The sequence below is a fragment of the Typha angustifolia genome, chromosome 7 (genome assembly GCF_048772165.1).
Source record: "Typha angustifolia cultivar Huaian chromosome 7, ASM4877216v1, whole genome shotgun sequence".
NCBI classification, from domain to species: domain Eukaryota; kingdom Viridiplantae; phylum Streptophyta; class Magnoliopsida; order Poales; family Typhaceae; genus Typha; species Typha angustifolia.
Window position 1 is genome coordinate 11,532,834 of NC_133245.1, and position 17,686 is coordinate 11,550,519.

Here is a 17,686-nt window from a genome sequence, read left to right on the forward strand (position 1 = left end):
TCGTATCCTTAGCCGGATGACATATCGCGTTGAATCTCCAAAGTCTACAAAGACTGCGACCTTCCCAATTTTGATTCTCTAGCACCTCTAAGACAAGCTCATAATTTCTCTCCTCCTTTTTTTTTGGGTTTATATTTATAAGAAAATTTGTATTTAACATCCTATCTTTGTATTTATTTATGGTCTACTCTCTGTATTTTCAATATTTATAGGTCACGCATGCGTTTTATAAAATATTTGCAAAACCTGGTTAGATTAATTGTAATACTGTTTGGCCAGATGGCATAAAAAAAAATGTTCCGTTTTGATCATTATGTTTGTTTACTAAAAGCGACTGATATATTTTAATCTTCGTTTTTTCTTTTTAGCCAAAATCTCATAGCTAGAAGAGGGACTGCTACATAGACAGAAATGAGATTTTTAGGTGAGAAGATTTTAGGATGAGTAATGTTGGGTAAAAGTATTTTGATAATTGTCTTTGTGACCTAAGTGTAATATCTCATACCAGTTTTAAAGTAATAATAATAATAATAATAATAATAATAATAATAATAATAATAATAATAATAATAATAATAAAATTTAAAAAATTTGGCTGATCAGCGGCCTCATACCAGTTTCTCCTATTTTACTTTCCTCTTGATTTTGCCGAAAATTTGGTTGGTCAGCGGCCTCGTGCCTCCTACCACCGGTCTAATTATTCCCTCTCGCTGCCCTCTCGCCAATGATGCCCTTGGTGGATCGTTCCATTCCCTGGGGGTGGCCACATGTGGTAGCCTCCCCTCGTCAACTTCAAGCCATTCTTTGTAGCCATCACCATCTGTTTCCCCTCTCCTTGCCATTCAGGAAGCTTCCCCTCCACAAGGGGAAGCCGATAGCACGTTGCTTCAAGGCTCTCGTAGCCCAAGCGATGGTGTAAGCCAATTCCATGGCTGCCAGTCATGGAGTTTTCCCTCTCATAGTCGACCACCCTGGTCGGCTACTTGTGGGCTATGCATACTCTCCCAACCTAAGAGAAAGGGGGGCGGGCATGTGTTGGTCGTCTATCGATGGTGCTGTTCACCGATAGCCACTCCCTTCCTCTGGCTTACTTTGGATAAGGAAGGGATGTTGTTTGGTCAGTTGGGTTGAATAAGGCCTAGCCCAGCACGAGTTTGGTTGGGTTAGGCTGTAAACAGCTATCCCTAAGATGTGGGTTGGACTACGGATCAACCCAATTATTTGGTCGGTTGGGCTGTGGCCTAGCCCAATTCTATTGTGGATTAGGCTGCAGCCTAACTCAAGTAGCAATTTTAGCTAGTTTAGGCTTTGGGCCCAATCTCTAGGTTAGTTATAGCCCAACCTATTATTTTGGGCCTTGGGCTAGCCAAATAGATTACTTGATCTTTAATTTAATTTAATATAATTTACTCATTTTATTTAATTATCTTTGTCAATTTAAATCTCAATTATTAATTAATTTTTTAGAGGGTAATTTTGATTTGGTATAATAATTGTTATATATCAATATTAATAAATGATAATCATATTAAATATGCTTTAATACTCAGTAAGTTAATTAAATGAGGTATATTTTTAATTTACTTTCAATCAACAATCATTAGGGAAATAGTGATCATGATGATAATTGTTTTTAACAACCCTTAATAGTGCATAATACTATCAAAATTAATATATCGACTCATCCTGATTAATAAATATAAGCATTATTAGGTGAACATACCCCAAACCCATAATAGCTATTCGGATTAATTAATTAATTAATTTAGGTAGTCTTGTGCTTCTGTATATTATTTCATTATCGAGGATGATCCGTGACGTAGTTAGAGTTGATTAATTTGAAAGCGATGAAAGGCAAGAGAATTCTTTGTAGTCTAGGAATAGTGTAATATTGAAGTGATATTTTACTTTATGAGTTTATCGCATTCATATCATACATAGGTAGGTAGATGTTTATTCGTCGTTCAACATAATTATATTTAATTATTACTTTATAGTTATTCATGGATTATTGGAGCATTTCGGATTATGATATCTTCGATTTGCATATCTTATGATTAATGATATTAGTCACTAAACCACTTGCACGTATCACCTTATAGCTAAGTTTTATCTCGGCAGTGCTCGTTTACCCGCTCAGCCTGGGGTTAGAGAGCAGAGTGTATATTTATTACCTATATTTATATCGACCAATACGTAAGGTCGTGAGGTTAGGAGAGGACAATCAGGCAGCGCATGCACTGATTTGAGCAAGCATAACACTATTGAGTATTGAGACTAGACACTAGATGATATAAAATTATGATTGAGAGGTAAGGGTTGTATACCTAGCAGTACCCGATGATGCAGGATTAGAGCATCTATGAGCAGTGTGCTCTTATTTTTGTTATGATCGATGATTTGTTATGAATCATATTTGGAACGATTCACCCGTAGGATGATTACGAAAATTTATGTGGTACTAGCCTCATGAGATAGAGTTCTAATAGCTTTAATTTCACGAAAATTGAATATTTGGATAGAAAGATATAATGAAAATAGTGGAGAAAGATCAGAACGAGGTAGAATAGTAAATATCCGACGTTGCGACAGTTGTCGGAGGGTGGCGGACAGCCAAGGGTGGTGGTGAATGGCCGTAGGATAGGGTGGCTACTGGAGGTGATGGTGGCTATGAGTTGGAGGTAGAGTTAGAATTTCTAACTTAGATCTATTCCTAGGAAGATAATGACGATCTAATGACTACGGTAAAAAATAAAGACGATAAGTAATGCAAGGTAAATAAACTTAACATAACTTAACTCAATATTCATTCCATTCAATTCCATTCTAAACAAAGAAACCCAGCCCCTTTATATATAAAGGTCGGGTAAAATGAGTCATACTCGAACTACCCCTAAAGACTTATATGACTCGAACTAGGATTTGCTTTAGACTAACCATAAAAGCTTATATGACTTAAACTAGGACTTGCCATAGAGGCTTACATGACTTAATTGAACTTGCCTTAGTAGCTTACATAAGAGATAAACATGACTTAGTTAAATCAGCCTTCCTTATCCTTCTCGGATTGATTCTTCGTTTTGCCACAAATAGAGTCTGAATCTAGAGAAACCTTGAATACGGAAGTTGTAGATCAAGACGTCTCGATCTTCTCCAAGTGATTTTGTAATATTTGGTTGTCTATGGACTATCCTTTGAATATTTTTCTAAAACTGCACATAGCTGAATTAGTTAACTAATAAATTCTAACCTAATAAAACTCTAATTAAAGCAAATAAGTAGATAAGACTCAATCCATAAGCCCAATCTCTCTTTAATGTGATCCGATCTGACCCAGTTCGCATTATGATTTTGCTATGTGTAATAATATGGGTTTATGACTAGGATCCTTAATTTGGTGGTCACAAACAACTAGTCATATGTAGCATCACTAGGTATGGATGAATGGCATTACCACTAGTTATTTATCTCTGCTCGATGTTTGAGATGATGTGTTAGCTTATATTTATTATGTGGTGGATAGTTGTTTGAGCATATTATAATAATTATAGCTATGCTCAGTCTGAGCTTAATATAAATGATTTGATAGTTTAAATGATACATATAATGTGTTCTTTTATTAATACATGAGCTATTCATATGAATATGTTACATGGACTCATTACTATAATCATGTTGGTATTCATATGTACCATGTGACATATTTTATTATCCTACTTATAGACTATAAAAAATGTATATTTGTTGGGCTTTATGCTCACCACCTTTAGGTGAAAACATTTTTTAGATCAGTAGATAACTCTGTGGAGAAGCTAGTGAAGATCTGATTATATTTTCATTTATTTACTTTAGTATTATAATATAAGTTATATGAATTGTAGCCCCTACGCAGGTATTTTTCTTGATGAGGTGTATGGATATGTATTTTAGGGCTTACTGCGGTATATGGTAAATTAAATTCCATCTAACTTATTTTATTTATGAAAATGTCAGATTTTATTATGTATATTATGTATAAATATTGACTATCACGTCATGTGAATTCTACCCACATAGGTTCTACCCATGTGAGAAACATGTGTATTTGGATGTGGGTGTTTCACTAGGAGTCTGAGTATTCTTTAAATATTTTGTAAAACACATTGTGTGACATAGAAATATTAAAAAATACAAGGTATAAATCATAAATATGTGAAAATTTCCCTTTTATTATACAAAGCTAGGCAGCTTAAACTATTAAATAAAGCATCAATAATTCATATGATATGTCAACAAACCTCTTATTCCTATACGTCGTCGGCATATAATTAGATAATAAAATGTGTAATCTCTCCAAAATGCACCAGTATGTTTGGATTAACAAGGATTGGACGAGGTTCAAACTTATGACCTAAATAATCTACCATGCCAAATAAATAATTGACCTAATAACTAAATATTTCTGATAATATATACCATGCTATCAACTCTGCTCAAAATGTTTACTCTCATAGAAAATAGAAAAATTTCAACAAAAATTTCCTCCCATTATGACTCAGCAGCTTGAGATTGGTTCCCGTGGACAATATGTGGACCTAGTAAAAGCCTAAAATTTATCAACCAACTTTAGAAAGTTGACAATAACTGCCCCTACTACTAAGGAGGCCATAAAGTCGATTCCAAGTAGTTTATTTTAGCAACAATAATTGATTGGTTGCAAGTGATTCTGTGGCTTATAGAAATAGTTCTACAATATGACAGATTATAGCAATGTGTCATGGACTTAACTTGTTTGATCGATTTGATAGTTCGCACAGCTCCCACCTTCTTCACAATATGAAACAAGTTTCGAAATAAAAGTAGTGTAGATGCAAGAAAAAGGAAAGAAGCAATTTCCTCTTTTTTTTTTGAAGTTCTCACTCCTATGTATAGGCCAAAGAAAACTTAGATACTAAGATTCTTAAATATCTTCTCTAAGATATTTAGAAGGCTAGAAATAAGACCAAAACTGATAAATATTTTGCCTAACTAGATAAGGCCACAAGTGAAATTTTAGTTTTTCACAAAGTTAACAAAAGCGGCTACTATTATCTACTTAACAATACAGCAATGGATGAGTATCAATCTTGCCTATTTACAATAGCATCTCTCAAGTCTAGCATCGTTACGATGCCATTTAGGACTTTGGACATCCTTGGTACTTTGGTTTTGACCAAAATTTCAATGAGGTGTCACAAATTGCTAAACAGTGATTAGCTCGAAACAATAGTACGATGACACATCAGCTTGGAATAAAGATTTGGAGGCTTACAAGTTAACTTTTAACATCATGCATAATAGATATGGCTGGAAATGACCTATCGAATAAGTATCAGTTTTGTCTATTTACTGTAGTGTCCCTATTACTTTCTCTTTGTTTTTGGGATGCCGACTATATTCTCTATAAGGTGACTCTATTAGGAAAAGCCTCTCTATCACTGGGCAAATAAGACCATGGTGGGCTTAGAACATTGTCATATTAACAAAATGGTGGTAGAAATTACTAGTTGATGATCGCCCCTATTTTTGGAAAATAAATTTATACTCAAAGGTTTACTATTGAAATTTACTTGTTCCTTCATTTGGTAAAGAATAATAAAGGCTACAACATCCTTCCAAATTAGGACTAATTATATGGTAGAAAATAGAAAATTGAAAGATCCATAGACTGATAGATAGGGTACCAACATTTCCCTCACCTCCCTATTCTCTTCAGCTCGTTGAGCCTTTGGTGGAAGAAAGGAAAGCCTTGGCTTACTCCATCAAAGAACTACTCACCCAAATCTTCGCTCTATCTTTAGGGCATCACGCAAGGAAAACCTCCTCTCAAACCACGAGCTTCAAGATATTCATACTGTTCTCAAAGCCAAACAACTCACCAACTATAGGGATTGAGTCACTTGGGAGATTTATTTTGGAGGGAACTACACTTTCCCCTTTCAGCGAATGAAGGAGCACTTTCATTAGCTGAACTTCTCTGGGTTAAATCGGACAAGACAACTAGAATTTGTTCGGAAACTCATAATCCTAAGCAAGTTTAAGGTGTTCTTATGGGTAGCATATCTCCATACCAAAGACAAATATGACTAAGAAAGGTTTCTTAGGATTGCATGCTCTGCAATGAAAAAGTGGAATCAACTCAATGCATCCTATTTGATTGTGAGTTCATACACTTGTTATATAACTGACCATCCTATATCACCCAACTTTAGAAAGTTGGGAGAGTTCCCACTTGTGACCTATCCACCTCTAAGTAATTTATTATAAGTAAATTATTTGGATGTTGGTGACTTGGCTTGGTGGCTTGACTCGGCTTAGTTTAATGGCTCAACAGCAGTGTTATAGATTAGAAGCAATGGCTCGGCAATACAATAACTTAGAAGGCTTTTGAATGATAGGAAAAAAAAACCTCAATGCATCCTATTTGATTCTGAGTTCATACAATCGTTATACAATAGATCATCCCTAAAACTTAACATTAATAAAATTCCATTTCTCATTCGTAGAGGTCTGAACATGCTTCTAGTGGTACTTATATGGAAAATTTGAAGGGAGAGAAACAATAGAATTTTTCAGTTCTCGACCTGCCTCAGTCTTATTTCTAGAGTCATGGCAGCTTTGGTGGAACTGGGGATCCTATTACCGGTGTAAGAGGCCTCTCTTCTTCGAGGCTTTCTCTGCTTTCTGTCAACTATAATTCCCCTCTTCTTCAAGGCTTTCTCTGTTTTCTGTCAACTATAATTTTCTTCTGCCTTTTCTTTCTTTCCTTCCCATTTTGTACATCCTAATCTTCTCAATATAACTGGGTTTAAAAACCATCTTTTTCTCAACCAAAAAATTTTCAATAGCAGCTGCCATATAGGGTCCTAATAAATTCTTGCATCTTCAGATTATCTCCTGAAAGATCCAGTTACACTTCAAGCCAACATTTAATTTCTAACCCTGGTTTCAAGCAAACTATTGATTTGAATTTAGGAATCTCTTTTGGGAAATAGCACTTAGATGAAGTAAATTGAATATAAAAGAAGAAATTTAATATTTCTTATTCAGCAACATTTTTTTGAGTATGAAAGGGTTACTCGGTTACACTCCCATCTGCCACATAATGTGTCAATTTGGCACGGGATCAATATAGTCAACAAGGGGAGTATCAGATATATCCCTATGTTTGTATTAATAAGACACTGGCATGATAAGTGTCCTTGAATTCAGTTTATAGCTCCTGTAGCATCATTTATGCCTTCAAATATATTTATCAGTAAAGGAAACTAATGTTATCCCAAATTATCTAATCATTCCTCCAATGGTGATGTAATACCATTAATCAACTGTGATTCTGTGAAAGGAAATTCTAGGCTAACATATTCAACAATGTATAACACAAATCAATGAATCATAGATAAGAAAAGTTAAAGCATGCTTGGTAGTGCCATCTCTAAATCATAGAGTGAATTAATAATCAGGAAATACTAGCCTATACAGGCTATAGTATCGTACATAGTTACAATCTTCCACACACCCATGTTAATTAAGTTACAATCTCATCATTCATTAAGTTACAATCTTCCACACACCCATGTTAATAGCCTATACAGGCTATAGTAGCGTACATAGTGATCAAGGCAAGTCCCCATGCCAAGAACACTCAGGAGTTGGAATACATTAACATTTCACACTCCTAGTAAAGACTGCTCAACCAAGAAGATGATCAGGATTTCCGAAAGAAATACAGAAGAACATTCAATTGGCAAGTCCCCATGCCAAGAACACTCAGGAGTTGGAATACATTAACATTTCCGACTCATGCTTTTGCTCCCAGTAAAGACTGCTCAACCAAGAAGATGATCAGGATTTCCGAAAGAAATACAGAAGAACATTCAATAGGTCTTATGTTTACTAAAACTTGTTTTTTTTATATATGTTTCTGACTTATGACCTCAGTATGTCCTGTATAAGTCAAACAAAAGATTTTGATATTCTACTCTCAGTGATATCCTTAAATAAAGAATGTTTGTAGTTTTGTTGATGTTTAACGATTTCTTTCGACATATCCTTTTCAAGGTCACATCTTACCTGATTATTAGTGTCAATCTTTAGATTTCCACTGAGGTGTTCTATCTTAAGAGAATAAATTCATAATGTTTGTGACACATTACAGAGGTCTTATATAATTGACTATAACTGTATTGGCGAAGCTCTTTTTGTACACTAAACAATGAAACTAGATCTATCATCACAGCTTTTCTTTCCTTTTTTGCTTAATAGATACATGCATATACACATAATACAAATGAGTGTCGAATTAACATAATCTATACTTTTTTTCCAAATTTTATATCACGAGAATAATAATAACATTGAACTTGAAGCAAATAAAAGTCAATATGGCGAAAAGAGGTTAATGACACCCACTTTCATGACATAAATGAAGTAATGAACTATGGCAGATCCTTGATGTCCAGGCAGGACCAAAACATTAGTATTTTATACTAATAAGCATCTGTTTCATGAAAGATTTAATCAATAGTTTTCTAGATAATCTTCAAGTGATAGATCATGGTAGAATCATCCATGATAGTGATATGGATCTGTTGAAGTTTGAGAAATAGAAATATATTGCACAAACAGGTGTGCTATCTTTTAAGAGAAAAAAGAATGTATTGAAATAATGTCATAATAGAAATTTTGCATGTACCTTGACTCCAGGAGGAGGTGTTCCATCTTTAGCCATTGTTGAACTACGAAAACCAAACTTTGCTTTCTTCTCAGGTTTTAAAATTTGGAAAGAACACATCAAATTATCATCTACGCTCATCATGGCACCAGCATTGTCAAATTCCCCACAGTAATTTGGTGCTGAGAAGACAGTAACAAGTTGCCTGCCAGCAAAGAATTCATAGCCATCCTCCACCACCTAACAAATAAAGAAAAGAGAACTAAATTTGTTTGAAATACTCGGGGTATTGATATTGTAAGAAGAGTAAATGCAGAGAGCCATCCTCAACCTGGTGCGCACGGCAGATAAGGTCTAGACCATGCTTCTGAAGGAACTGAGACACTATATCAGGCCCAAAAGTATATGAAACTCCTCGGTCATTCATACCCCATCCCTTAATGTCTTTACAAGGATCTGACCATAGAAGATCACATAGCAATCCAGTATCTGGCACATCAGTTGGACGTACTAAATTTTGTATCTGGTTCAGATTGCGCAAGTCTGGAGAAAGTCCTCCATGCATGCAGAATATCTTTTCTTCAATAAGAGCTGCCACAGGTAGGCAGTTGAAACAATCTGTGAAGACCTTCCAAAGCCCAACACTGAATCGGCGCTTACATTCATCATAGAACCCATAGATACGGTTTATAGATGCACATTCGTGATTACCCCTTAACAAAAAGATATTCGCTGGATATTTGATTTTGAAGGCTAAAAGAAGGCATATTGTTTCCAAGCTTTGGTTTCCACGATCAACATAATCTCCTAGGAACAAGTAATTGGCTTCAGGTGGTAGTCCACCATAATCAAAAAGTCTCAACAGGTCTGAATATTGGCCATGAATGTCACCTGAGTGCCGGTGGAAACAAATCTATCAGATATACATAATAACATAATAACATCAACACCTCTTACTGCAACAAAAAACAAGCATGCAAATATCACTTTTTTTCTATGATATTATCTACTGGATTAAACAATTAAATCTACTTTTGATTATTACATCCTCAGTAAGTCCTGTCAAGATAAGATAAAACCAGCAAAGTGATATAAACTAGATCTGGACCGATCTGTTCGTAAGAAAATTTTAAAAATTTTATAAGTAATAGTTTCACGAGTTACGGATATAATGACTTTGGTTTTATATAAATCTAAGGTGGGAGTGAAAAGTTAAAAATAAAATAGTGAGAAAAAATCAGAACGGGACAAAAGTGAAAATATCTGATGTTGCGACAGTGACGGGTGGCCAAGGGTGGTTGTGAACTGTGGTATAGTAGGGTAGCTCATGGAGAAAGATAGTGACTAGGATTTGGGTGATTTGAATTGATCTAGGGTTACGATCTACTTTTACGAAATAAGGACAATCTAATATGGCTACGATAAAAGATTAAGATTAGATAATAAAAATAAGTAAATTCAATGATCATTCTAGTCATGATAATTATCCTATAAGCACTCATATTTATAGGAGTAGAATTATAGTAGATATAGTACAAATCACTATATTGGACTTACATACACTTTATTTGAAATTTAAAATAATAAAGAAATCTAACTAACTTGATTTGGCTCGACTGACTCAACCTACGGGGTAATTTGCTTTAGGTGGTAGTCCACCATAATCAAAAAGTCTCAACAGGTCTAGATATTGGCTGGGTGTCGGTGGAAACAAATCTATCAGATATACATAATAACATCAACACCTCTTTCTACAACAAAATACAAGCATGCAATATAACTTCTATCTTTTATGATAGTGTCTACTAGATTAAACAAATCTACTTCAAATCGGATCACATCATGGGGACATTGGACTCAATGGATTGAGTCTAGTTATCTTATTTGTTTAGTTAGAGCTTTAGTAGGTTAGGATTTTATTTAATTAGCTAATTCTAGCTCTTTGCAGTTTTAGAAAAATAATCGCAGAATATTCTATTAACATCCGAATAATATCAAACTAGTTGGATAAGATTGCTAACCTCCAGATCTACAACTTTGGTATTCACGAATTCTCTAGATTCAGAATTTATCTACAACAAAATGAAGGGTTAATTCGGAAAGATAAGAAACAGTGGTTTAGTTGGTTTATTAGGGTTTTTAACATAGTTGTTTGGGTCTCTAGGATGAGCCCCTATAAATATGTAGAGAAAATCTTGAAAGAAGATGAATCTAATAATTGAGAATGGCATTGTGCCTTTATCTCCTTCTTTACTTGCCTTAACCATTAGCGCCCTCTTCCACCTCTTTTCTTCCATCGCCCAAGTCTTTGGTCGGCTTCCTCTAACTTCTGATTCCCCTCTTCTACAACTTCTCTCCCTTTACACCAAGGAATTAATCTAGCACCTATCTAACCATTGAATGCCTATCGAGCTAGGATTTATGCTCATATTCTAGCCACTATTTTGCCGATATCTCAAGATCTAGCCATCCAAACCCAGCGATCTTAGATTTGCTCTTTTCAAGGGCGACAATATATCCAAAATTCAAGAAGATCCAACGATTACATTATCCACAGCTTTTTTCGAAAGTCATGTCCTCAATCTAGTCTAGAACTATTACGGATTGGATCCCGGTTCGTAACAATTGATACCAAATTGTTACGAACTAGCTAGATCCAATTTGAACGGTTTTGGACTAGATTGTGGACGTGACTTTCAAAATTAGCTGCGGATAATCTAACAGATGGATCTTCCTGAATTTTGGATATGTTGTCACTCTTGAAAAGAGATTTTCAACGAATCCAAGATCGTAGAGTTTGGATAGTTAGATCTTGAGATATCGACCGAACAGTGGTTGAAGATCAAATAAACCCTAACTTGATAGCCCTTCAATGGCTAAATTGGTGCTAGGTTAATTCTTTGGTATCTGAAGGAGGAGAAGTTATTATAGAAGAAGGGCATTAGAAGTTAAAGGAAGCCGACCAAAGAAAGGAGGTGGGAGAGGAAGCCAATGGCTAGAGCAAGTAGAGAAAGAGATAAAGGCACAATGTCGTCTTTCAATTAGGATTTCCTCCACATATTTACAAAGGCTCACTCTAGGGACCCAAACAACTAAGTTAAAAACCCTAATAAACTAACTAAACTAGTCTTTCTTATCTTCTCAAATTAACCCTTCATTTCACTATAATAGATTTTGAATTTGGAGAAGTCGTGAATACCAAACTTGTAGATCTGGAGATTGACAATATTATCCAACTACTTTGATATTATTCTAATATCTGTAAAGTATTCTGCGAATATTTTTTCAAAATTATACAGAGTTGGATTTAGTTAATTAAATAAAATTCTAACCTACTAAGGTTCAAACTAAACAAATAAGATAATAGACTCAATCCATAGAGCTCAATGTCCCCATGATGTGATCCGATCTGACCCAGATCGCATTAGAATCATCACAAAAAGCTAAAAAAAAAAACTTAAATGTTCTTGAATATAACTATAGTTCTAACAATGCATAGAAACATTTTTATAGTTTGTGTGTATTAACATGCACAAAAAATGTAATATAATAAAAGCAAAAAGATAAAGGATTAGGGCAAGCTCAACAATCTATAAAATAATATAAGCTAATTGAGTAATTTTCGCCAGCACAAGGGACGATTGGGCAATTTGATAAACTAAAGATATCCTGAACAATACAGGAGTCATCATGGTAAACTAGAAAAAGTTTATCTTAGATTCCCTCTTGATCATACCCAGAGTAATGTTCCATGAGAGAAAATTAATGGTTGATCATACAATAAAATATGAAAGTCAGCTATTTTTAATCAAAATATCATAGTGCTTGACCCAAAATAATGGTCAAACAATAGTAATGATAAAGGTTAATGACTTCATCTAGGCCGTTATTGACTTAATGCTTTACATGTCAGAACCTCACAAGTAAATACTAACGAGTATGAAATTCCATTTTCCAGCTTGTATAGAAATAATAATCACAACAATCAATGATCATTAGGAGAGGAATTCTAATCAAGGAAAGTTAGAAGTAAAACTAATAATTAGAAAATGGCTGATGCAAACCGGGTTAGATCAGATCACATCAAGAGAAGATTTGACTTAATGGATTAAGTTTAGTTATCTTATCTGCTTATTTGTTTTAATTAGAGTCTTATTAGGTTAAAATTTATTGATTAACTAATTCAACTATACACAATTTTGGAAAAATATTCAAAGGATATTCCAAAGATGACTAAATATTACGAAACTACTTGGAGAAGATCGAAAACATCCTAATCTACAACTTCCGTATTTAAGGTCTCTCCAGATTCGAACTCTATCTATGGCAGAACAAAGAATCAATCCGAAAAGGATAAGGAATGCTGATTTAGCTTAGTTATATTTATTTCTAAGTTGTTTATCTCTTATGTACGTACTTAAGACAAGTCTAGTTAAGTTATGTAAGCCACTAAGGTAAGTTCAATTAAGTCATGTAAGCCTCTAAGATAAATCCTAGTTCGAGTCGTATAAGTCTTTAGGACTAGTCCGAGTAGGACTTATTGTACCTGACCTCTATATAAAGAGGGGTTGAGCTTCTTTGTTTAAGAATCTAAGTAAATTCAAGCATTGAGAATTAATTAAATTTAATTATTTTCTTATTACTGTATTTACTGTTTTATCATAGCCATTAAATCTTCTTCATTTTTTTAAGAATAGATCAAAGTTAAAAACCCTAATTCTACCTCCAACTCATAGCCACCATCACCTCCACCACCACCCTTGGTCGTCTGCCACCTTCCGGTGACCGCCACAACTTTGGATATTTACCGTTCTGCCCTATTCTAATCTTTCTCCACTATTTTATTTTTAATTTTTCATTGTGACCTCTGATTTACTATGCTCTTGCTCTAGCTTCAAATCTATCTTTCATGCAAGAACAAAAGACATTGTAGTATATTATCATTTTATTCGAGAGAAAGGTATATCACTAACAACTCACCAGCTTATGGTTAATTTAATATGAACAATGCTACAAAGAAGGAGAACTCTTAGAAGCTCATCTACTTCTTAACTGTGTAATACTGGTGCTACTTTAGTGGCGAACATCTCATGAGGAGATTGTGATTGTACCCACCTTTATCTTTTCTGACTTATTCAAATGTACCAACTCTATATATTAAAGCATACATACGTTGGTTTGGTATTCAAGCAAAACCATTCATTTTCAAATTTCTATATGTTAAGCTCATTAATTTTTCATTAGAACAGTCAAAATAATGATCACCATACATCTTTGAAAAAGTAATCTCTTAAGCCCAAGTTCAAGTGATCGAGTTGGCATATACGGAAGATAGAAGAAAGAAAAACTAGACTGCAAATTGTTATTTGAGATTACCACAAATTTTAAGAGGCGCCTCGAGCTCGAGAAGATTGGGTTGCCGCATAAAGATTCCCCTGGAGACGACGCAGAGTTGCTTAATCTCCGACTCCAAGAGCTGCACTTGCATCCCCGGCCTGCTCTTTCTCACATCCAGAAGCCGGCGTATCACATCATCTAAGACGCGACGATCCATTTCTTAGAGAAATCGACGCCGACCCACTTCACCTCGTCTCTCGAAAGGAAGAAACCAAACTCCCAAAACGTAAACAGAAGGCACAACCTTCCGACTGTTCTCCACCACCCAAATAGGAGAAGATTTTGGGATTGCAAGATTCTAAAAGCAAGAGAGGAGGACAGAAGGCGGCGCCTTTTTCCGCAGCACAAACAGCTTTCGAACATTCCTCCATGGGGGGAATATGGCTCTGCTTCAACGCTAGAAGAAAGCGGATTCTTTTCGCCTCTTCTCTTTAGTGGACAGAGAATTATACGTTGATTGTCGTTCATGATGGTCCACTTTGTGGACCGACACCTGTTCTGACAGCAGCATGCAATTCCGCTTGGATTGGTTAGCATGATCAGGAATATTTGTTCGAAATAATCCTGCACTCTAAAGGTAGTAAAGGAAATGATCAACAATCAGTTCTTGGTTCCTTTCTTTTCTTTACCTTTCCCAGAGGTTCGATTGAGATTTGATTTCGCTCTTACGTTGTCAAGGGTTGGGTAAAAGTATTGTTCCTCCCATAAAATGTATACCGCTTTAAAATTAGAGCTGACACGTTAATTTAGGTCCAAGTTAAAAATCACAGCCAGCTAAAGTAGGATTGTTAGATAGTCGGTTCAGTTTGATATAAAGTAATTTAAGCATAAGTAAAAATCTAGAAGGAGATAAAGTAACTTTGAATTGGGCTACAGCCCACTAACATGGGCTAGAGTTCAGTGTCCGACACCAACCCATCTCCACCTCTAAAAGAAAAGAAAAAGCGTAGAGGAAGAATGAGATTGTTGTCGCAATTGATGACCGTATGATGATGTGATCAGTAATCTGTGACCATATGTCGATGTGATCACCAGATTAAAGGCCTAACTCCGATGGGTAAAGAAAGGAGATATTTCACCACAATATAGAAGAAAATAATATTTCAAAATCAATCCATAAGCAAGAGGGATCATGCTGATCATGTTTCACCGCATGATCCCCTCTTGCTTTAGTACACTTTTAGCAAAACTAGGAAACACATCAGATTTTAACTTTTATGGGAGTTTAGCCATGTGAATTGTAAAAAGTTGTCCATAAAAATAACATAGCACAAATAACCACCAAAAGAATTAATAGGAGAAGACCATAAATGAATTAATCCAAGAGGAAAGTGACTTTGATGATAAGAAAAATTAAAGGGCAGCTTTTTATTCCTTTAGCTAATAGACAAAGTTCATATAATTTGAAAAAATAAATCCCTAATTTGAAAAAATAAATCCCTAGACACACGTATGTATCTAATCTCTAGGCAATGATATTTCTCGTTCGCTTAAGTAAAAGTCAGAAAATATATTAAAAACGAAATTAGAGATGAACGCCAAGATTTTAACGTGGAAAACCCAAACGGGAAAAAAACCACGGATCCAAACTCGGATCAAAACCAATCACTATGACAGTAGCAGTTACAAGACTGACTCACAAAACAACCCGTCGATCCAAACGACTTTGTTCCTCTCAGTCTTGATCGCTAGAACCCACGATTCACTATTTCTTGTGATTGAAGTCCAATCTCAGTAGCCCTCGAGATTGATCTTTCGTCTAGATAGCTCTTAAGACGAAAGATTAAGATTTGTAGATGCGAAGGGCCTTGTTTGTTGAAGAACCGATGTAGCCTCCAAAAAGTCTCCTTGAATAATCTTCTTCAACCACCCTAGGTTAGGGCAACACTATCCTTATATATGATCTCCAAGATAGAGCCAAATCCAAGTCATAATCGTACTCACGAAAATCCAATAAATTACAAACTTCATAGGTGCGTTCGAACGCGGCCCAAGTCATAATGGATGATCATACCTTGCAAATGTGGAGAGAAACTCAAAATTTTGGTTGAAAGACACTAGATCCAGAGGAGATCGACCCCCAAAAAGGATTTGAAGTGAAAAATTCGATGAGAAACACCAAGATCTTGAAGATTTGAGAAGGGGAAAATAAAGGGTTTTTAGGGTTTGGAGAATGGAAGATGAAACCCTTGGGTTCGGACGCAATATTTAAAGAACCCACGCGTGCGTTTGAACGCACCAGTCCGCGCGTTCGAACGCGCCGCGTTCGAACTCAACAATCCTCGTTCGAACGCCCTTTTTTTTTTAAAAAAAAAACTAAAAACAAGGTAAAAACATTTTTGGAGATGCACTTCTAGAATTCCAAAATATAATCAAGACATAGAATATGACAATCAAATGAAATAAGTCATACAAGATCAATCAAATCATCAAAAGCATATTATAATCAATTCGAATGCATCACTCAAAATTACATTAATCTTAATTGATCATAATGATATACATATGCAAGATGAGCATAGATAACATGAACCAATCTTCTTAAACAAACTTTACTATATAAACAATGATGCAACACAGTATTCAAACCGACTTAGTATAGAAAGTTTACACTTTTTGACTTATTCTCCATAATACAGCATGAATTTTTCCTGTAATTTTTTTATTGAACAATATATGTGCAATGATGGCTTTCACACATGAGTAGGTAGCCCTTTTCTTGTAGTACAAATCAAATAATGTGCAAGAAGAAATTCACATATATCATTTTTTTTAAATTTGCAAATAATGTACGGAGTCAAACTGGACTCGAAACAAGACGGCTTTCACACTAACTCATTGTAGCCCTTTTCATTGATCTTTTATAAAAATATATTTGATAACTAAGCATGAGGTCAAACTGTGCAGATCAAAATTAATAGAGAGCTATTTAAAAAAATATTCATGATATCATGCTCACTCAAGAATACACATACGTTATGAGACATTAAAAATTTATTATTATAGAAGTCGAGGGAGTGACAAATTCAAAATTGAAACAATATACTACAAGATGACAAAATTGACTATAATAACTCATAATCAAGAGAAAAATCATATTTTTATGTCAAGAGGATATTATTGAATCTAGGAGTGCATCAATTTTTTTGTTTTTTATTTTTTTATTTTTATTATTTATAACAAAAACTCTCGATAAATCTGAAACTAAAACCAAAGAAAATTTCAGAGTAAATGAAAACAAAAAAAAATGAAACAAAAGAAACTCGCAAACTAAAAAGAACACACATCCCAATAAAATCAGTCCAAAGCACAAATCCCTAAAGAAGTACGAAGATACTCAAATCTCTGTAAATCCAAAGGTTTTGTAAACAAGTCACCCAACTGTTTTTCCGTCTCAACATGTTCTAGTGCTATTGTTTTGTCTTCAACTAACTCGCGTATAAAATGATGTCGGATATCAATATGTTTTGTACGCGAGTGTTGAACAGGATTTTTCGATATATTAATAGCACTCATGTTGTCACAATAAAGCACCATAGTATCTTGTTCAATGCCATAATCCTTGACCATCTGTTTCATCCATAGTAACTGAGAACA

General features: G+C 34.8%; 1 protein-coding gene across 1 annotated transcript; it reads right to left on the bottom strand.

The window, feature by feature from the left end:
- Positions 1-7,439: 7,439 nt before the first annotated feature.
- Positions 7,440-14,553, bottom strand: LOC140761903 (serine/threonine-protein phosphatase PP1 isozyme 3-like). The gene is made up of 4 exons (XM_073099431.1): positions 14,069-14,553; positions 9,024-9,583; positions 8,714-8,932; positions 7,440-7,843 (listed from the first exon to the last, which is right to left on the bottom strand). Exons 1-4 carry the CDS (start codon positions 14,244-14,246, stop codon positions 7,820-7,822), a joined length of 981 nt encoding a protein of 326 aa, XP_072955532.1. The 5' UTR covers positions 14,247-14,553; the 3' UTR covers positions 7,440-7,819.
- Positions 14,554-17,686: the final 3,133 nt, after the last annotated feature.